This window comes from Eretmochelys imbricata, chromosome 5 (assembly GCF_965152235.1).
Source record: "Eretmochelys imbricata isolate rEreImb1 chromosome 5, rEreImb1.hap1, whole genome shotgun sequence".
Classification (NCBI taxonomy): Eukaryota; Metazoa; Chordata; order Testudines; family Cheloniidae; genus Eretmochelys; species Eretmochelys imbricata.
In genome coordinates this window covers 42,941,817-42,965,039 of record NC_135576.1, presented here as the reverse complement: position 1 = coordinate 42,965,039, position 23,223 = coordinate 42,941,817, and the positions used below count along the sequence as shown (strand labels likewise).

The 23,223-nt window shown below is 39.5% G+C and overlaps 1 protein-coding gene across 1 annotated transcript in view; it reads right to left on the bottom strand.

Moving 5' to 3' along the window:
* MAST4 (microtubule associated serine/threonine kinase family member 4) overlaps positions 1-23,223 on the bottom strand; it is a 435,814-nt gene that overhangs the window by 211,809 nt on the left and 200,782 nt on the right. The window contains exon 4 of the mRNA XM_077816962.1: positions 6,220-6,294. Within this exon, the coding sequence (XP_077673088.1) occupies positions 6,220-6,294 (75 nt within the window). The remainder of the gene's footprint in view (positions 1-6,219; positions 6,295-23,223) is intronic.

The following is a 23,223-nucleotide window of genomic DNA, read 5'->3' as shown; positions in this document are numbered from 1 at the left end:
CCAGGTGGGCTCCAGCTTCTTTGACCACAGGATTCTGTTCCAGGAAGAAGGACTGCTAAGCATAGATGGGGTCCCACTATCGAGGAAGGGGAAGAGCATATTTGGGTACAGACTGGCTAACCTATTGAGGAGGACTTTAAACTAGGGTCGAAGGGGGCAGGTGACCAAAGCCCACAGGTAAGTCAAAAACATGGAGACCTGGGAGAAGGGTTGAAATTTGGTGGGGGAGCATGGGCTGTTTAACAGGGATAAAGGAGAGACAAGACAGAACTGTGGAGGGAGGAGGGAAATCAAATCAGTATCTTAGATGTCTGTATACTAATGCGAGAAGTATGGGGAATAAGCAGGAAGAACTCAAAATGCGGGTAAATAAACACAACTATGACATAGTTGGCATCACAGAACTTGGTGGGATAATAGGCATGACTGGAATATTGATATAGAAGGGTACAGCTTGCTCAGGAAGGACAGACAGGGAAACAAGGGAGGAGGTGTTGCCTTATATATTAAAAATGTATACACTTGGACTGAGGTTGAGATGGAAATAGGAGACAGACTTGTTGAAAGTCTCTGGGCAAGGATAAGAGGGGTAAAAATACAAGGGTGATGTCACGATAGGCATCTACTAAAGACCACCTAACCAGGAAGAAGAGGTAGATGAGGCTTTTTTAAAACAATTAACAAAATCATCCAAAGCACAGGACTTGGTGGTGATGAGGGACTTCAACTACTCAGACATTTGTTGGGAAAATAACACAGCAGAGCATAGATTATCCAACAAGTTATTGGAATGTATTGGAAACAATTTTTTATTTCAGAAGATGGAGAAAGCAACTAAGAGAAAGGCAGTTCCAGATTTGATGTTGACAAATGGGGAGAAACTGGTTGAGAATGTGAAAGTGGAAGGCAGCTTGGGTGAAAGTGATCATGGAATGGTAGAGTCCATGATTCTAAGGAACAGTAGGAGAGAGAACAGCACAATAAAAACAATGGATTTCAAGAAGGCAAACTTTAGCAAACTCAGAGTTGGTAGGTAAGATCCCACAGGAAGCAAACAGTTGGCAGTTTTTCAAAGAGACATTAAAGGCACATGAGCAAACAATCCCACTATGTAGGAAAGATAAGGAGTATGGCAGGGGCCACCCTGGTTTAACGAGGAGATTTTCAATATTCTAAAAATCAAAAAAGAGTCATACAAAAAGTAGAAACTAGGTCAAATTACAAAGGATGAATATAAACAAACAACAATAGTATGTAGGGACAAAATTAGAAAGGCCAAGGCACAAAACAAGATCAAACTAGGTAGAGACATAAAGGACATTCTACAAATACATTAGAAGCAAGAGGATGACCAAGGACAGAGTAGGCCATTACTCAATGAGGGGGGAAAAACAAGAACAGAAAATGTGGAAATGACAGAGGTGCTTAATGACTTCTTTGTTTAGGTTTTCACTAAGAAGGTTGGTGGTGATTGCACATCTAACATAGTGAATGCCAGTGAAAATGAGGTAGGAGCAGGTTTCAGAGTAACAGCCATGTTAGTCTGTATTCGCAAAAAGAAAAGGAGTACTTGTGGCACCTTAGAGACTAACCAATTTATTTGAGCATAAGCTTTTGTGAGCTACAGCTCACTTCATCGGATGCATACTGTGGAAACTGCAGAAGACATTATATACACAGAGACTTGAAACAATACCTCCTCCCACCCCCACTCTCCTACTGGTAATAGCTTATCTAAAGTGATCACTCTCCTTACAATGTAGGAGCAGAGGCTAAAATAGGGAAAGAACAAATTAAATGTCTTCAGGTCACCAGGGCATGATGAAATGCATCCTAGAATACTTAGGGAGCTGACTGAAAGGATATCTGAGCCATTCGTGATTATCTTTGAAAAGTCATGGAAGACGGGAGAGATTCCAGAAGACTGGAAAAGGGCAAATATTGTACCAATCTATAAAAAGGGAAATAAGGATAACCTGGGGAATTACAGACCAGTCAGCTTAACTTCTGTACCCGGAAAGATAATGGAGCAAATAATTAAGCAATTAAGCAGTTAAGCAAACATCTAGAAGATAATAATGTGATAAGTAATAGCGTGGATTTGTCAAGAACAAACCATGTCAAACCAACCTGACAGCTTTCTTTGACAGGGAAACAAGCCTTGTGGATAGGAGGGAAGCAGTAGACAGGTATATCTTGACTTTAGTAAAGCTTTTGATACTGTCTTGCATGACCGCCTCAAAAACAAACTAGGGAAATGCAACCTAGATAGAGCTACTATAAGGTGGGTACAAAACTGGTTGAAAACCCATTCCCAGAGAATAGTTATCAGTGGTTCACAGTCATGCTGGAAGGGCATAATGAGTAGGGTCCTGCAGGGATCAGTTCTGGGCCAGGTTCTGTCAATATCTTCATCAATGATTTAGATAATGGCATAGAGAGTTTGCGGACGATACCAAGCAGGGAGGGGTTGCAAGTGCTTCAGAGGATAGGATTAAAATTCAAAATGATCTGGACAAACTGGAGAAATGGTCTGAAATAAATAGGATGAAATTCAATAAGGGCAAATGCAAAGTACTCCAGTTAGAAAGAATCAGTTGCACACATACAAAATGGAAAACGACTGCCTAAGAAGGAGTACTGCAGAAAGAGATCTGGGGGTCATAGTGGACCACAAGCTAAATATGAATCAACAGTGTAACACTGTTGCAAAAAAAAAAATAAAATAAAAAAGCAAACATCATTCTGCAATGTATTAGCAGGAGTCAGAGTAACAGCCGTGTTAGTCTGTATTTGCAAAAAGAAAAGGAGTACTTGTGGCACCTTAGAGACTACGTATGCATCCGATGAAGTGAGCTGTAACTCACGAAAGCTTATGATCAAATAAATTGGTTAGTCTCTAAGGTGCCACAAGCACTCCTTTTCTATTAGCAGGAGTGTTGTAAGCAAGACACGAGAAGTAATTCTTCCACTTTACTCCATACTTATTAGGCCCCAACTGGAGTATTGTGTCCAGTTCTGGGTGCCACATTTCAGGAAAGATATGGATAAATTGGAAAAAGTCCAGAGAAGAGCAACAAAAATGATTAAAGGTCTAGAAAACATGACCTATGAGGGAAGACTGAAACAACTGGGTTTGTTTAGTCTTGAAAAGAGAAGAAGACTGAGAAGGGACATTATAACTGTTTTCAAGTACATAAAAAGTTGTTACAAGAAGGAGGGAGAAGAATTGTTGTTCTTAACCTCTGAGGATAATACAAGAAGCAATGGGCTTAAATTGCAGCAGAGAAGGTTACGCTGGACATTAGGAAAAGCTTTCTAACTGTCAGGTTGGTTAAGCACTGGAATAAATTGTCTAGGGAGGTTGTGGAATCGCCATCATTGGAGATTTTTGAAAGTAGGTTAGACAAACACCTGTCAGGAATGGTCTAGATAATACTTAGTCCTGCCATGGGTGCAGGGAACTGGACTAGATGACCTCTCGAGGTCCCTTCCAGTCCTGTAATTCTACATACTCGACTAAATCTTGGATGCTCTGGGGAAGGGGGCGGCCCAGGGGCACCATGGGTGCTCTGGGTAGTGGTGGGGTGGCCCAGGGACATTGCAGGTGCTCAGGGGAGGGGGGAGGGTTTGACACTGTCCCATATGACGTTCTCATTGGCAAACAACAACGTGGTTTAAATAAAATTACTCTATGTTGGGCGCAAAACTGGTTGAAAGACTGTACTCAAAAAGAAGTTATCAAAACAGTAGTGGGGAATACATCATGGAATCACACAGGAGATTGTCCTGGGTCCAGTACCATTCATTATTTTCATTAATTAAAAAAAAAGTGGAGAGTATGCTTATAAAATTTTCTGATGACACCAACCTGGGAGCACATTAACAGAAGTGTCTGATGTAAGACATAGAAAGTAACTGTCCTGCTCTACTCAGCATTGGGAACTCCTCAGCTGGAATATTTTGTGAAGTTCTGGGCACCACATGCAAGAAAGATGTGGACAAACTGGAGAGAGTGCAGAAAAGAGCAACAAAAATGATCAAACAGTTAGAAAACCTGACCTATGGGGAAAGGTTAAAAAAATGGGCTTGTTTAGTCTTGAGAAAAGAAGACCAAGGGGGGACCTGATAAAAGTATTTTAATGTGTTAAGGGCTAGGATAAAGTGATCAGTTGTTCTCTATGGCCACTGAGGGTAAGACAAGTAGTAATGATCTTAATCTGCAGCCAGAGAGTTTTAGATTAGGTACTAGGATAAATTTTCTAACTATACGGGTAGTTATGCACTGGAATAGGTTTCCAAGGGAGGGTGTGGAATCCCTGTCCCTGGAGGTTTTTAAGAACAGTTTAGACAAATACCTGTCACAGATGGTTTAGATACACTTGCTTCAGTGCAGGGGGCTGGATTAGATGACCTCGAGGTCCCCTCCAGCCCTACATTTCAATGATTGACATTTCTCCAATTCACAGCCCTGGTATAATTATCAACTCTTCTCCCCTCACAGAAAGTTCTTTGCAAGTTATAGCGCTTCTTCCTCTAATACTCCAAAGTCCACTCATTCCTTTTGTCTACATTACCATAACCCTTGGTCAACTCCAGGCACATCCTCTGACTTCACTTTATTTCACCTTTAATTCATCTACAGTGCTTACATAAAAATCATTTACCTGGCCCAAGGCTCTGACTATGTCTAGCACCTCTTCAAATCCATTAACTAGGTTTCTGGTAACTTTATCAGTACTAAACTCTTAGACTTTGTCCTCACCATCAATGTACTGTTCTGCTTACATTAATTATTGTTGTCCCCCTAACAAAGTCCAACTTTCCTGAGTAACTCCCCCTTTGGGTTCACCTCCAAGCCTCCCTCCACGCTGTGCTATGCAACATAATGTGACTCTACTCTCTCCTCCTTACAGTCCTTCCTGAAAACACAAGGATGTCTGTTAACCCTATTTCTTCCACCTCCATCCTGTCTTAACCTGTAAAACAAGAATTCACATAATGGTTTTGGTACTAACATGACAGGAACCTACTGTTAACATATTCAGTTTCATTATTTCCCTAACACTCTGCCCTTCTCTGTACGATCTATTTAGTTCTGCATACAGGGATTTATCTTCCTCTCTGTGAGGATCCAGCATGTTTGGCTCTATACAAAAATAACTAGGTAACAAAATAAGAAATGGCTTGGATCCTAGTTAACAAGTGACAGCCTCTCTCCCAATAACCTGTTATAACTGTTGAGGTTAGTTGTGGTACTCAGGATAACAGTCCCTAACTTTAGGTGCCTGGGACTTGCTGACCACTTTTCTTAGTGGATGGCCCATGACTCAAATTCAGTTCTCCCACAGGTCCACCAGAATCTGAGACTGCTGAGCTTTAGGATAGAAGGGAAGCCGTATGGCCTTTCTCAAATCTTGTGGGAAAAGGGGGAAACTAAGGGAACTGGGGTAGGGGAGTCCACTGTGACTTTATTTTTGTTAGATTTTTGCAAAAAAAGTAGGAAAAATTGTTGCAGTATTATGCACATGATCTGAAATATGCAATGTGGTACTTTTAATTGATCTAGAAAATAAAACTAATATCCACAATAGCTATTGTTTTCCACATCATGCTGATTAGATTTCTTGAACCTTACCCAATTTTTATATACCTCTAACTGAAATGATCTTCTAGGAAAGGCAGAATCAGCTTGTCAGTATATCTGACATTGCTGTTGAATCTGCCAGCATAAATACGAATGCCCAACGGCATCTTTAATTTTACACATTTGTATAAGGGCTTGCTCAAGAGACTAATCAATGTTATCCCAGGACACCCTTCCCAAATTGTTTGTGGCATTATTATAAGAAATATTCCATTTTAATATTGTGAGAGAGAAGAATTAATTGTATGTCACGTATTTGTGAATACACTTCAAAAATGTGAAAAAATACAGATAATGAACAGAACACATAGCAAAAGCAGCAAATATAATTATAATTTTCTATATACACACTGTACATCTAGATAACTCACCCACAACTCTTAAAGAAGGTGCACCAATTATACATGCATAATGAATATCTTCAATATGCAATTCATCTTTACGAAACAGTGCTGACCGTATTACTCACAGGTGGGTAATAATTAAATGTACATCAGATCTTCACTACAGCTGTCACATTCCACTGGTACAACATTCCATTTTTAAAACTGTCCTTCAAAAAGTCCACTCACTTTTGTAGCTGCTGGTTCCACTAGTCTCTGACGGTGCCGTGTTGAGCTGAAATGGCTCTTCTGAGGCAGCCCTTCCTGACAGTGAATGGAAGACGGGAAGGGAAAAGAAGAGAGAAAAGGGAAGATGATAGATCATGGAGGGGATGGAATGAAGGATGGTCAGAGAAGGGAGAGGGAGAGTATTTAACTGAACTATCTAAGAGCTTTATGAAATATATTCCACAGTTTCACCATATGCGTATCAGAGAAAAATGAAGTTATTTTGCTTGTAACCTCATGAGGCTTCTATATATGTATTAATGAGAAAGCATGAATATAGATGACAAAGATATACACACAGATGTTACAAAAGCTTTGTCTTGCCATTATCACGTACTTAAACTAGCAAATGTATTATCAATTTTGAAAGTGCACAGAAAAAAAAATCTTATTTAACCCAATTCAATCCATACTCTAACTGAAAAATCTGAAGTCCCCTAGGTAAAAAAATACCTCTTTAGATTTACATCCATCATACACACTTTTTAGAGCTTCAAAAGATGAATCAACTACATTATATTTTTCAGGTTTACACTTAACAGGTATGAGAGATTCATTCCTTCTTTTCAATGAATTGTTAAGGAATGGGTTGTAAAAGACAACTGTTCTGGCTTATGGACCAGAATCTGAAGGAACACTCTGTTGGAAGAAATGCAGGTACATAGTCTGAAATACAGACATAAAAATTATCTAGGTCATTGGCTCACTTGCTTTGTAGACTGATTCCGACAAACCCATCTGTTGGATTGTCAACACCTGCTGCGGTTTTCACAAGAACAAGTGCTCTCTGGTGATTGACTACTGTAACCTTTGGTACCCTATTCTTGCCATTCCTCATGGTACCCCTTAGGGACCATGGTAAATGTGGGGGTGACACCTCAAAATGTTGCTTCAATCAAGGGCTCCAATAGGCACCATTCTCCTCTACCCACTTCTCATGAGAGTTAAGATGGCTGCTTTCCTTTCAGGGACTTTACCTCAACATGCTAAATCAAATTGTCCAAATAAGAAACAAGATTTATTGAGAGAGAGAGAGAGAGAGAGAGAGAGAGATCAGATTAAAAAAACCAAAAGAGGTATGCATACCGTATAATCTGCATCTCTGCAAGAGATAAACTAAGCAAAAGCATCCTGTATTAGCTTCAATAAAGAAATAAAATGTTTTACATTCCTATTAAGCACATCCGTCTTTGGCCGGCCAGCTTATCAGAGCCATATGACATCTTCTGTTCTCCCTCTTTCTCCTCTTTACCTAACTCACAACCCTGATACTCTCTTTTCAGGATAATCTGAAGTGTCTGGCTTCCCATACCAAACCCACCCCAATGAGGTATTCTGCTGGGGGTTTCACACCATGAACGTTGTCTATATTCAAAATCCATTCAAGATTGCATTAGCAAATCTGAATGAACAATTTCAGTTCTCATTTATCTTTACTCTGACACCCTATACACACACCCTTTTGTTCTCTTAATTATCATGATATATCATTTTTATTTGTATGGGTATTTGTCTGAGTATGCTCAGTTTTCTTTTTAAGCTATGATTCCCCCAATTCATACTCAATATTAATTCTACTTTATATCACATATGAATCAGATCAATTTAATCTCTCATAAATATAAACAGGAGACTGCATATGAAAGAGGAATGTGGGAAATAGCCTAAAAATATCTTAAACATTTTTCCTCTTCTAAAAGATGAGGAAGTGTTCCTGAAACTCTTCATGAAGTTACAAAATACCTCAATTTGACTACTAAAATACATCAGATTTTACTACCCATTAGAATATACTGTAAACTACACATCCACTGGTTTGAAAATCTCCTAATTTGAAAGGAGTCAAAGTATTACTATGCTAATGATTTTCAATGCTGAATGAACTTAAATGCTAACTTCCGGGCAATATGTTTTTAATATCACGAGCTTTCCTCTCTAATATCAGAAAATCCTTTTCTAGATTACAACAGAGTCCCATGCTTTGGGGTCAAAAAGGTTAGGAAAGAAGTTGTTAGTGTTTTGGATATTAATAACAATGCAGTCCCTTCATAAAATGTACTATAAATATTTTATTTAAACAAAAGAAGCTAGAAAAAAATTAAACTGAGATGAGGATTGCGTTATCTATTATCCAGGATATGGAATTATAATAATTACCTTCTAGTTCTACCTAAAAAAAAAAAATTATATGCCACAGGTGAAGCTATGTCACCCTTTTCCTGGTCCCAGCTAGATCTCATTAGCCAACTACAAAGAGGTTGAGTCAGTAACAAAATGGAGGACTCCCAAGGAATATCTAATATCAAATTCCGGGGTGCAATCTACACCAGATTGTGTTAGCACCTGCCCTGCAACTTTGAGTGCCTTCCAATACTTTGCTGCTGTCACTCCCACATGGGCTGCTCACAAACAACCCTCCAGCATTCAGGTCATACCCTGAGTGTCTGTGTAGAGCTGCAGCCTGCCAGCCACACATCAGTCACACTCTGGCTTCCAGCAGCCTCCATTACTACTTGCAGGGTGACCCCACCACACTCCCAATCCCAAATTTCCCCAAAACATGTGTTCTGAACTGTGCAGCCCTCTTGTGGGCTGTTCAGATATTTTAAGTCCATTGTCCCTATAAGGGGACAATGTACAACAGTTTGCTACTTTTATTGGAGTTACCAAACCATTCAGTTTAAAGACAACCCTGGATTAGTTTTGATTAAAGCATAAACCAAGTTTTATTTAGTTACAAGCAGATAGATTTTAATTGACTACAAGTATAAGGCATTAAAGTTGGAAATGGTTACGAGAGAAATAAAGACAAAACGCTTCATAGTAACTAAACTTAAACAAACAAGACTTGGTTCAAGGTGAGGAACCTTTGATTAAATATTTCACAACATGGCTGACCAAATTCTCAGTTCAGAATGTCTCCCAAAGTCCAAAGACTAGCTCCTTTGTCTTCCCAGGTAAAAGAGATAGAGGATATGTGGGGTGGTTTTGCCCCTCCCTTTTATAGTCCAATCGCCCTCTGAAAGGCATTTTCCTGAGGGTTTCCCCTAGATAAAGTTCCTTCCAGATGTAAGGATGGAGACATGGCATCTTGTGATGAAAGAGGTTCCACATTGTGGTTTGTTAAAATGCAAACTGATCTGTTCCTACCCCACTTCAGTGCCAAAAAATGGCCACTTTACCAGTGATTGCCAGTCAACTTTGATAAGATCTGGCTAGAGATGTCCTTTGTCTCCATCTAGTCCTTTGTCTTTGTAAAACTGGTATATCCACTCCCCAGACTAGTCTGGTAAACATATTTGAGTCATAACTTCATCTTATGTTCATAACTTTACATATAATGTTGCTACATACATCACCATGATATTATTGACCAGAAAGTTATTAGTTTTCAAATGATACCTCACAAGGCATGTTTTGTACAAAAATTATTACAATAGTGTATAGGGTGTGAATACAGAGTTGCATTTGGTGACACCTCGGTATTGAGGGAATCTGTGCTAATTCAGAAGGTGGCACTTTTCCAACTTAGTCAGTATTGAACTACAGCCCCAGACTAGAGCCAGGGGTCATTTCTGCTGGAGATTAAGTCGTCTGGATGAGATGTAAAACTTGAAAAGTAGAGCATTACAAACCTCATGGCACTCTTCAGAAAAGTAGGAGTGGTGTCCTGACCAAATTCCAACGTAGGCAAGTATATTCTGGAGTATCTAATTTCTCCAAAGTTTCATTTGGATGTGGCACTCCTCTTCATCCCTCCTAAACACGTTGAATAGTAGTGCTCAGAACTAAGACAGATGCTGCATGCCATCTCAGGAGTGGCTATATTCTGTAGCGGATAAAGTGATCCCTTACCTACATCACACAGATACAGAATTGCTTAGCTAAACATATATAAAGTGCTTTGAAAGCCTTGGATAAAAGCTTCTATAGATATGAAAATCATAAAACAGTAACTGACTTCTGCACTGAGGATCATAGTATTAAATACACACTTACAATGAAATTATAAATTAATTGAATTCTACGATGCTGTAGTTTACTTTTTGGTCCTCTTACATGAAGGTGGAATTTGTTCTTAATATTAGCTAATCACCGATAGTCAGGGAGGAGGAGAAGTGGTTGTTACTATTAATTCTAAGATGTTACACTGAATTCAAAATATAGAAACTCACCATTTCCTCTGAAGTAATTTTTAAGGTAAATAAAAGTTTTTGAATTCTTTCTTTTTGGGTCACCTATTTTCTAATTGAATCAAATAAATCCTTGACATAGGAAAAACACAAGATTAACAAACAGGTTTTTTGTTTGGTTGGTTTTTGGGGAGGTTTTTTCCAGTTACAAGCAATAAAGAAAAAACTGCAGGGCAGCCTGATTTAGTATTCTTACGAATTTCATAAACTGCTGTAATGAAGTTTAAAAAAAAACCTCCAAAATCCAGTCTAAACCTAGGTCACCAGCTGAATTTGGCACCCTTTAGTTATTAGACATGAAAATCCTGACATCCAAAATAAAACTCAATAAATGTAACTTCCATGCTCTGTATAATTTTGACCTACTACAATGTGTTTGTTTGGTGCTCACTTTTCCAATAGGTGCCAGTAGCAGGCAAAAGATCGCTCATTACTGCTCTGAAATGGTTTGTTCAAAGTCAGGTTTCTGGGTAAATTATAGGATTCAGCTATCTATGAATACTATGAATAATAATACCCCAGGGAAATAGATTCAGCAGCAGTTCTGCCACTATATATGGCATACTACTAGACTCCAGATTTGGTACATTATAAATTCACATTGCTCCCCATCACACTGGATCTTTAGTTTTCTATTTGGAAAGAATAACTCCTGCATGAACACTGGCAGAGTGCACTCCTCATTCAGACCCTGGCTACATTATATATAAAAGGCAGGCTATTGGGTAATCAGCAGAGGGGATACGGTTCTGGATTCCAGGTTCTGAAAAAGAGCCTATACGAAGGCCACAGGATCATTATATAAAATGCATTATAATGTATATTCTGAGCAATAAGTAGCCATACTTTACACTTACCTAGAACAATGCATCTAAATATTTCAAAGAATTTTGCAAAAAAAATTATTTTACATTGTGAGAGAGGTCGAAATTATTAGCGACCATTTACAGACAGGAAACATAAGCACAGATGTCTTGTCCAAGGTCACATACGTTATTTGTGGCAAAACTGGGAACAGAACCCAGGTAGAAGGAAAAAAGACAAGGATTACATACATAATTAAGAACGTACAATTGCTTTTGTTGGAACTACACATGTGTCTTCAGGGTTACTTTTTTATGACTTATTAACAAGGGAAGACTAGGACACACAAAGTGAGAGTTTTCAGGAGAAATTTGGAGTAGGTGAAGTAGCCATGGTAGATCAGATCAAGACATAGGGTATGGGGAAGGACTGAAGAAAGTTCAAGACCAGATAAGAAAAAGAAGTGCGGTTAGTTGTGCAATTTGAAAAGAAGGGTATTGTCAAGATAGTCAATGTTAGGATCAGAGCAGGCAGCAGAAGCTAAAGTATTTTTAAGTTCCATTTAATGCTCTGCTTTCATTGCTCATCTTTAACATTTGAACTGCAAAGTTCGTTCTCAAATGCACACATATTACATTTAGTGTTGTATAATTGTAGAATCATAGAAATGAATGGCTATAAGGGACCTTGAGAGTTAATCTAGTCTATCCTCTGCACTGAGGCAGAACAAAGCATATCTAGACCATCCCCAAGAGGTGATTCTAACCTGTTCTTAAAAACTTCCAAGACAGGCATTCCACAACCTCACTTGATTATCTGTTCCAGTGCTTAATTATCCTTGTAGTTAAAGTTTTTTCCTAATATTTAATCTAGATCTCCCATGCCACTGACTGAGCAGATTACTTTTTATCCTACCTTCAGTGAACATTCACATCACCTCCAGACACCAAGCTGGGACATAAGATCAAGTCTGACTCAGAAGCAAGAGGACTTCCTTCTAAAATATGCTACTTCCTAGAAACCCCTGGTTGTTCTTTGGAAGTCTATCAGATTCTGAACAGAGCCAATTTTGTTTAGCTCTAGAGATCTACTGGGAACATTACCCCCGGGTGATGTACAGAATCATAAGTCTATAAGGTGCCACAGGACTCTTTGCAGCTTTTACAGATCCAGACTAACATGGCTACCGCTCTGATACATCACAGGATCATGTACATCACATTCACCCACAATAAACAGATACTGTCATGGAGAAGAAGGGTGGCAACCTTAATTAACTGGAAGTGACACTGAAGAATTGAAGAAAAGTAAATTAGCAAACAAATAAATATAGGATCTTTTCAGAAAAAAATTGAAAAAGCCCTTCCCAAAAAAATGCTATCCTGAGGACAAACCAGAAAAAGAAGAAACAAATTCAGAACTTCTGTTATAAAGCAGTGTCAACACTAAAGATTCCATATGTAAGATTAAGTATTTCAGTTACTAGGCTACAACTAGTGCTGGTCACAAATCTCTAACAACAAACAAACAAAAGTCTGGGGAAAATGTTGCCATTCTAACCCTCATTCCCTCCCATAGCTCTACCCCTTTTCCAACCAGCTCTACTCACAGCTAACTATAATTTACAGAGAAGGGAATCAAAGCCCAAATGTAACAAAAAATACCTAAAACCTCCATAGTTAAACTTCCTATGAAAATGATCTGCCCTCTGCGTCTTTGAATTTAAGAAAGTGAAACAAGTATAAGGCTCAAAACATTTTCCACTATTTCAAAGGATCTATTAGTCTTTTTCACTTTATGCAATTCTACTCTGGGGAATAAAAAGTGCCCTGATTAAAGTTGGGATCCGGTTGAACAATAAAATAAGTCAGTCATTCACATTTTCTGAAATAAAATAACTTAATTTGTATTGCAATAGGCCTATAACCCGATCAGGGATCGGGATCACATTGTGAGAGTCCCTATACATACTAAGACAGACCTCCTTGCTCCAAAAGGATCAAGATCTCACATGGCAACATGTGGAAAAAGCAGGAAGTTCACTTAACTGTTATTTATTATGCATCAAAGTGTGATTTTTGCCATTTTCCGCTATTTAAAAACAATGATCTAGACAGGGAACATAAAAAATAATCCTTCATGTGCTTATATGCAAGATGTTCATGAGCACCACACAGGCTGAAATTTATTTGTGTAGCCTATTTAGTGAATACGCTTACAGAAATGAGGGCCAGCTCTTTAATAAGTCTCAGACAGAAAAACTGCAAACACAATGAATTATATGAATGCTTCTAAAGATGTCAAAAGAAAAACCTATTCTAATGTTATTTTACAGAGAACTACAAACGAAAGCAAATGCTTAATAGAATCCACATCCCCTCAAGGTCATATTTTTATACTATTATTGTGAGACAACAAGTGCTTAAGTTGTACAACAAAGAAAGAACACGGTTTGTAAGACAGCTTAACAGTAAAGTCAGTAACTTACTTTAGAACTGGTTTAAAGAATGTTTTGCCTATTTAAACTTTCTGTACAATTTCCTGAAGGAGTTTTCACAAGTTTATGTTGCAATGCCTGTGTTTTATGAATTATGCTGTGGTAAATCCAGTGCTGTTTTTCAAAATAATTTTTATTCCCACAACTGAACCAATACTATCAAATGGCTGTTCGACAACATTTGTGAATATCCATTGATTCAGACTAATTCTGTGCCCAGTAAAATTTGTTTAAAAGTTCATAGGAAAGAAAGACTTATGGATTGAATTACTTTTAGATTCTGAAGCACAATATAGTTATATCTATTACAATAGAGTTTTACATCAAAGTTCTAGGTTAAACATCTCCATTTAAGCTAGACAAGGTAGATGAAGGGAAAGCAGTGGATGTATTGTATCTTGACTTTAGCAAAGCTTTTGACACGGTCTCCCACAGTATTCTTGTCAGCAAGTTAAGGAAATATGGGCTGGATGAATGCACTATAAGGTGGGTAGAAAGTTGGCTAGATTGTCGGGCTCAACGGGTAGTGATCAATGGCTCCATGTCTAGTTGGCAGCCGGTGTCAAGTGGAATGCCCCAGGGGTCGGTCCTGGGGCCGGTTTTGTTCATAAATGATCTGGAGGATGGTGTGGATTGCACTCTCAGCAAATTTGTGGATGATACTAAACTGGGAGGAGTGGTAGATACACTGGAGGGCAGGGATAGGATACAGAGGGACCTAGACAAATTGGAGGATTGGGCCAAAAGAAATCTGATGAGGTTCAATAAGGATAAGTGCAGGGTCCTGCACTTAGGACGGAAGAACCCAATGCACAGCTACAGACTAAGGACCGAATGGCTAGACAGCAGTTCTGCGGAAAAGGACCTAGGGGTGAGAGTGGACGAGAAGCTGGATATAAGCCAGCAGTCTGCCCTTGTTGCCAAGAAGGCCAATGGCATTTTGGGATGTATAAGTAGGGGCATAGCGAGCAGATCGAGGGATGTGATCGTCCCCCTCTATTAGACATTGGTGAGGCCTCATCTGGAGTACTGTGTCCAGTTTTGGGCCCCACACTACAAGAAGGATGTGGATAAATTGGAGAGAGTCCAGCGAAGGGCAACAAAAATGATTAGGGGTCTGGAACACATGACTTATGAGGAGAGGCTGAGGGAACTGGGATTGTTTAGTCTGCAGAAGAGAAGAATGAGGGGGGATTTGATAGCTGCTTTCAACTACCTGAGAGGTAGTTCCAGAGAGGATGGTTCTAGACTATTCTCAGTGGTGGAAGAGGACAGGACAAGGAGTAATGGTCTCAAGTTGCAGTGGGGGACGTTTAGGTTGGATATTAGGAAAAACTTTTTCACTAGGAGGGTGGTGAAACACTGGAATGCGTTGCCTAGGGAGGTGGTGCAATCTCCTTCCTTAGAAGTTTTTAAGGTCAGGCTTGACAAAGCCCTGGCTGGGATGATTTAATTGGGGATGGGTCCTGCTTTTGAGCAGGGGGTTGGACTAGATGACCTCCTGAGGTCCCTTCCAACCCTGATATTCTATGATTCTATGATTCTATGATAAGGTAATATATTTTATTGCACCAACTTCCATTGGTGACAGACACACTCATAATTAAGCTAGACACTCATAATTACTTCATATTACGGACTATCTGAATTTAAAAATTTAAGAGAAAACTATTTTGAAATGGGGAGGGAGGGGAATCAAGGAACATCAGGAAAATTCAGAAAACCAAAACCTTTTTTTTTTTTACATTTTTTAGAAGCTATAAATCAAAACCAGAGCTAACCTGCACAGTCAAGTTTCATCCCTAAGTAAATTAGTACAGACACGTAAATAAACTGGTAGACGTGGTATATCTTGACATTAGTAAAGCTTTTGATACTGTCTCACATGACCTCCTCATAAACAAACTATGGAAATGCAACCTAGATAGAGTTACTATAAGGTGGGTGCATAACTGCTTGGAAAACTGTTCCCAGAGAGAAATTATCAGTGGTTCACAGTCATGCTGGAAGGGAATAATGAGTGGGGTCAGTTCTGGGTCTGGTTCTGTTTAATATCTTCATCAATGATTTAGATAATGGCATAAAGAGTACATTTATAAAGTTTGTGGACGATACTAAGCTGGGAGGGGTTGCAATGGCTTTGGAGGATAAGATTAAAATTCAAAATGATCTGGACAAACTGGAGAAATGGTCTGAAGTAAACAGAATGAAATTCAATAAGGACAAACTCCACTTAGGAAGGAACAATCAGTTTCACATATACAAAATGGGAAATGACTGCCTAGGAAGGAGTACTTCTGAAAGGGATCTGGGGGCTCATAGTGGACCAGAAGTTAAATATGAGTCAACAGCGTAACACTGTTGCAAAAAAAAAGGGGAACATCATTTTGGGATGTATTAGCAGGAGCGTTGTAACCAAGGCACAAGAAGTAATTCTTCTGCTCTACTCCGCACTGATTAGGCCTCAACTGGAATATTGTGTCCAGTTCTGGGCACCACATTTCAGGAAAGATGTGGATAAATTGGAGAAAGTCCAGAGAAGAGTAACAAAAATGATCAACGGTCTAGAAAACATGACCTATGAGGGAAGATTGAAATAAACTGGGTTTGTTTAGTCTGGAAAAGAGAAGACTGAGAGGGCACATGATAACAGTTTTCAAGTACATAAAAGGTTGTCACAAAGAGGAGGGAGAAAAAATGTTCTCGTTAATTTCTGAGGATTAAATTGCAGCAAGGAAGGCTTAGGTTGGACATTAAGAAAAACTTCCTGTCAGGGTGGTTAAGCACTAGAATAAATTGCGTAAGGAGGTTGTGGAATCTCCATCATTCGATATTTTTAAAAGCAAGTTAGACAAACACCTGTCACGGACTGTCTAGATAATACTTAGTCCTGCCATGAGTGAAGGGGACTGGATTAGATGACCTCTCAAGGTCCCTTCCAGGCCTATGATTCTCTGAAACCCATCTAAACTGAGAGTTAGAATGAAAATGACGACAGAACAGCTACAGCTAAACACCAGTGTCATTGTAACAAAACATGCCAACTATTGGATATTTTGTCTGATAAAAGGTTACACTCTTGGAGAAAACTTAAATTCCCTAAATGATTAATCCCGTTTATTCTTCACAAGGTTCCTTGGCAAACCCTATACTACAAATGGATTATTTGCTACATTCTAAAGTCTAAAACCAGGCAGTGTTATTTTTTGCCTGACAAATCTTTATCTTGATTCTATTATAAACATGACTGCCATTTGAAACTGTTTTCTCATGATGTCAATACATTGCCACACTGATTGTCTAAATACCTTGCGGAATACAAAGGAGGTGGGGCAGGGGGAGTGAGTACAGGACAGTTGTTGAGAAGAGTACAAATACACAAAAAATGAAAAACTGAAATCTGAATAAATTAAAAATAAAAAGACATCTTGTAAAAGCAAAGATACTCTCACCTACCGAGAGCGTGTTAATCTTAGATCGGTCTCCAAATCCTTAAACCTGAAATAAAACCTGTAGCTTTGAACAATGCTTGTCTCAATTTTAGCAACATGTTATATACTTTAGATTTCATCAATTCTAACAATGCAACACATCCCCACTAACATAGTCTACACCTGTAACACACTATAGTCAGTATTAATTAATGTGAATGACACTATAAGAGAAGTTTCTCTGTAGCTGGAGAGGGCATGCCTAGAGAGAGACCACTTCCTACACAACAGGGAGCACTGGTAGGGACTTTTAATTCTCTGCAATTGTAAAAATGCTCCTTCCCAACTGTGGGAGCTCTCCACAGGCCTTATCTTCTCTCCCATTCATTAGCAGGATCAGCCCAGATATTCAAGCCCCAGCAATGAAATCAGTAGGTGGGGATTCTTGCACACCCAATCACACATAAGTCAATGGCAATTTTTCCACCTGCGGAACAGGTTTTAATCAGGGTTTTGGGAACTCTGACATAGTTTGTCCTTACCTACAGTTGCAGTTAAACAGCGTTCACTTTACTAGTTGCTGATGCAATAAGGTCTGGTCTACATTTTAAGTTTTAGTGGTATAATTATGGCAGCAGGGGTGTGATTTTTTTTTTTTTACTGAAGTAGTTATATTAGCATAAAACATGAAAGTGGTATAATTGTATCCCCTTCCCACACAGAAGTAGCTACACCAATACAATGTACCTTTATACTGATAAGTGCATCCACAATATGAGGGCTGTACCACTTTAAACTATACCAGTATAGTTAAAACAATACAACCTTCTACAGTACACAAGACCTAATAGTTAATTTTGCTAGTGTAGGGGCCAGAGTAACTATGAGGAGGGGCAGTGGCAATTCCCTTGGCAGGCACTATTTAAACATCTATCAGGTATGTGATAATTTCCAAGGTAGGAACACAGTAGAAGGAAGCATTATTATAAAAGGGGAGTAAATGGAAATGCACTGAAGCAATTAGGCCCTGTCACTGGGTGGCTGGCCTCTTAAGGCAGGTTGGGCCAGCCTGACCTGTGACTAATCAAATAGGGATCAGACGATAGCTTGAAGGTCACCTGATCCTTGCAAAAGCCAGCAAAACCAAAGCTCAGTTGCTGGGGAAAGCTGTAGGAAGCAGGATGGCAAACGATATCTTCTTGACCTGCTGCTCACAAACTGGGAAGAATTAGTAGGGGAAGCAAAAGCGGATGGGGACCTGGGAGGCAGTGACCATGAGATGGTTGAGTTCAGGATACTGACACAAGGAAAAAAGGAGAGCAGCAGAATACAGACCTTGGACTTCAGAAAAGCAGCCTGACTCCCTCAGGGAACTGATGGGCAAGATCCCTTGGGAGAATAATAAGAGGGGAAAAGGAGTCCAGGAGAGCTGGCTGTATTTTAAAGAATCCTTATTGAGGTTGCAGGAACAAAACCATAGCAATGTGTAGAAAGAATAGTAAATATGGCAGGCGACCAGCTTGGCTTAACAGTGAAATCCTTGCTGATCTTAAACACGAAAAAGAAGCTTACAAGAAGTGGAAGATTGGACAAATGACCAGGGAAGAGTATAAAAATATTGCTCATGCATGCAGGAGTGAAATCAGGAAGGCCAAATCACACCTGGAGTTGCAGAGTAACAAGAAGGGTTTCTTCAGGTATGTTAGCAACAAGAAGAAAGTCAAGGAATGTGTGGGCCCCTTACTGAATGAGGGAGGTAACCTAGTGACAGAGGATGTGGAAAAAGCTAATGTACTCAACGCTTTTTTTGCCTCTGTCTTCACGAACAAAGTCAGCTCCCAGATTGCTGCACTGGGCAGTACAGCATGAGGAGGAGGTGACCAGCCCTCTGTAGAAAAAGAAGTGGTTCAGGACTACTTAGAAAAGCTGGACGAGCACAAGTCCATGGGATCAGATGCACTGCATCCGAGTGCGCTAAAGGAGTTGGCGGATGTGATTGCAGAGCCATTGGCCATTATCTTTGAAAACTCATGGCAATCGGGGGGGGCGGGGGGGCGCGTTTCTGGAAGACTGGAAAAAGGCTAACGTAGTGCCCATCTTTAAAAAAGGGAATGAGGAGAATCCATGGAACTACAGGCCAGTCAGCCTCACTTCAGTACCTGGGAAAATCATGTAGCAGGTCCTCAAGGACTCAATTCTGAAGCACTTAGAGGAGAGGAAAGTGATCAGGAACAGTCAGCATGGATTCATCAAGGGCAAGACATGCCTGACTAACCTAATTGCCTTCTATGACAAGATAATTGGCTCTGTGGATGAGGGGAAAGCAGTGGATGTGTTATTCCTTGACTTTAGCAAAGCTTTTGATACGGTCTCCCACAGTATTCTTGCCAGCAAGTTGAAGTAGTATGGGCTGGATGAATGGATTGTAAGGTGAACAGAAAGCTAGCTAGACCATCGGGCTCAGCGGGTAATGATCAATGGCTCCATGTCTAGTTGGCTGCCGGTATCAAGCGGAGTGCCCCAAGGGTCAGTCCTCGGGCCGGTTTTGTTCAATATCTTCATTAACAATCTGGAGGATGGCATGGATTGCACCCTCAGCAAGTTTGCAGATGACACTAAACTGGGAGGAGTGGTAGATACACTGTAGGGTAGGGATAGGATTCAGAGGGACCTAGACAAATTGGAGGATTGGGCCAAAAGAAATCTGATGAGGTTCAACGAGGACAAGTGCAGAGTCCTGCACTTAGGACGCAAGAATCCCATGTACTACTACAGACTCAGGATGAAGTGGCTATGCAGCAGTTGTGCAGAAAAGGGCCTAGGGGTTACAGTGGACGAGAAGCTGGATGAGTCAACATTGTGCCCTTGTTGCCAAGAAGGCTATGGGCATTTTGGGCTGTATAAGTAGGGACATTGCCACCAGATCAAGGGACGTGATCATTCCCGTCTATTTGACATTGGTGAGGCCTCATCTGGAGTACTGTGTCCAGTTTTGGGCCCCACACTACAAGAAGGATGTGGAAAAATTGGAAAACATCCAGCGGAGGGCAACAAAAATGATTAGGGGACTGGAACACATGACTTATGAGGAGAGGCTGAGGGAACTGGGATTGTTTAGTCTGCAGAAGAGAAGAATGAGGGGGGATTTGATAGCTGCTTTCAACTACCTGAAAGGGGGTTCCAAAAAGGATGGATCTAGACTGTTCTCAGTGGTAGCAGATGACAGAACAAGGAGTAATGGTCTCAAGTTGCTGTGGGGGAGGTTTAGGTTGGATGTTAGGAAAAACTTTTTCACTAGGAGGCTGGTGAAGCACTGGAATGGATTACATAGGGAGGTGGTGGAATCTTTTTCCTTAGAGGTTTTCAAGGTCAGTCTTGACAAAGCCCTGGCTGGGATGATTTAGTTGGGGATTGATCCTGCTTTGAGCAGGAGGCTGGACTAGACCTCCTGAGGTCCCTTCCAACCCTGATATTCTACGATTCTATGTGCTTATCACAGAACTAAAAATTAATGTAGCTTACGTAAAAGTGATAACAAATTATCACATTTATAATATGCAAACAGAATGAAATCCAGACTATTAATATATATACTTGGTGCTTTAATACAGCCAATTTCACAATGCTGAAAACAGTTATGAGCCAAATCAGCTGGGAGAAAGAATTTAATCAGATTAATGTGAATGATAATTGGGAATAATTTTAGAACACCTTACTAGATGCTCCTATTCCACAATTGAGGAAGAAGGCTGTGCTGGTTAAAAAAAACTGACCTGGTATAGAGTGGAAAGTGAAGGCAGCTGTAAAAAAAAAATGGAAGAAAGGGGATACTGACAGCAATGACTATAAATCAGAAGTTAGGAATTGTAGAAAATTGACAAAAGAGGCCACAGGACAAAAGGAGAACTCCACAGCCAGCAGAGTTACAGACAATACGGAGATTTTAAAAATATACTGGAAACAAAAAAAACCCCTGCCAATGGTATTGGTCCATCATTAGATGGAAATGGTAGAATTATCAATAATAATGCAGAAAAGGCAGACATATTCAATATATATTTGTCCTGTATTGTCTAATATAGTATCATCATATGGTGATAACACTCTTTCCATTCCATTAGTATTGCTGGAGAATGTTAAACAGAAGCTACTAAAGTTAAGACATTTTTAAATCAGCAGGTCCAGATAACTTGCATTCAAGAGTTTTTAAAAAGCTGACTGAGGCGCTCTCTGGACTGTTAATGTTGAATTTCATTAAGTCATGGAGCACTGGGGAAGTTCCAGAAGACTGGAAGAAAGCTAATGTTGGGCCAATTTTTAGACAGTATACGCGGGATGACCCAGTCTGACATCATCAATCCCAGGCAAGATAATGGAGCACCTGATATGGGACTCTAATAAAGAATTAAAGGAAGGTAATGTAATTAATGCAAATCATAGTTAATAATGTTGACGTAGTATACTTAGACTTTTGTAAGCCATTTGAATTGGTACCACATGACATTTTGATTAAAAAACTAGAAAAATATAAAATTAATATGGCACACAGTAAATGGATTAATACTGGCTAGCTGATAGGTCTCAAAATGTAATTGTCAACTGGGAATTGTCACTGAGTGGGTGTGTTTCTACTAGGATCCCGCAAGAATTGGTTCTTGGGCTTATGCTATTCAACATTTTGCATCAATCACCTCAAAGAAAACATAAAATCATCACTGATATATTTTGCAGATGGCACACAACTTGGGGGAGTAGTAAATAATGGAGAGGACAGGTCATTGATTCACAATGATCTGAATTGCTTGGTAAACTGGCACAAGCAAACAATATGCATTTTAATATGGTTAAATATAAATCTTTGCATCTAGGAACAAAGAATGTAGGAATGGGGGATTCTATCCTGGGAAGCAGTGACTTTGAAAAAGATTTGGGGGTCATGGTGGATAACCAGCTGAACACAGGTGCGACATTTGAATAGGAGTAGAAAGCTTATTTTACATCTGCATTTGACACTCGTGTGACCATTGTTAGACTACTGTGTCCAGTTCTGGTGCTCACAATTCAAGAAGATTGTTGATAAATTGGAGAGGGTTCAAAGAAGAGCCACAAGAATGATTAAAGGATTAGAAAACATCAGGAGCTCAACCTATATAGTTTAGAGAGAAAGTTACGGAGCTGGCTTTCTTTTCTACTTGTGCTTCAACAGATTTGTAAACTAAATTCCAGATACAGGATGAATCAGCTAAATCTGTGGAAGCCCACTGAATGCACTTAAAGGGTGCCACACTGGAGTTCTAAATGAGGACAGCAGAATTACACAAGTGTATGTCACCCACTGCACAGTGTACATTACAGGTCCCCTTTTACACCCAATCCCAAAGTGAGAGTCTGTCATAGCCTTTAGATACAGAGTCTGCTCATTTAGTTAAGCAACTCCCGATTATCTCTTCAGTTCAATCTCCAGTGTGGTAGTTAGAAAAAATTGTGAAGGGAACACACTTGATATGGAAGTCATAGACAAATAACCTGAAGCTTTGTAACATCATTTATACAGGGACAAAATTCAGCTCTCAAGAGACACAAAAATAGAAGACTCCAATTCTGTCTGTCCATCTCCCCCGCATTCCCCCCCATTCAAATTTAAGAAAGTCTGTCACAAGTTTATATAGTGGGCATGCTACACTTGTGTTTTACTGAAGAGAAATGAGTAGACAACAGTTTTCAACCTTATAGCCTGTTATTCTTACTTATTCATATGAAAAAAAACAGAGCTGCTCAAAGAAACATTAATGAAACCATATTCTGTCAGAATATGCAGTTCCACTGAAATCAAAAAGCTTCACGAAATCAAGTCTTTGTTTTGCAAGAAAACTGAGAAAGAGTTCCAACAATATCAAAATATCCCATTTTGACATTTTTTGGAAGGAAATGTTTTTATTTGTTTTTAAATTACTTCATTTTTAATTTTTTTTATTACATATTGTAACAAATGTAAACCAAAAAGTTGAAATCAAAATGAAATGTTTTGATTGACCCCAAA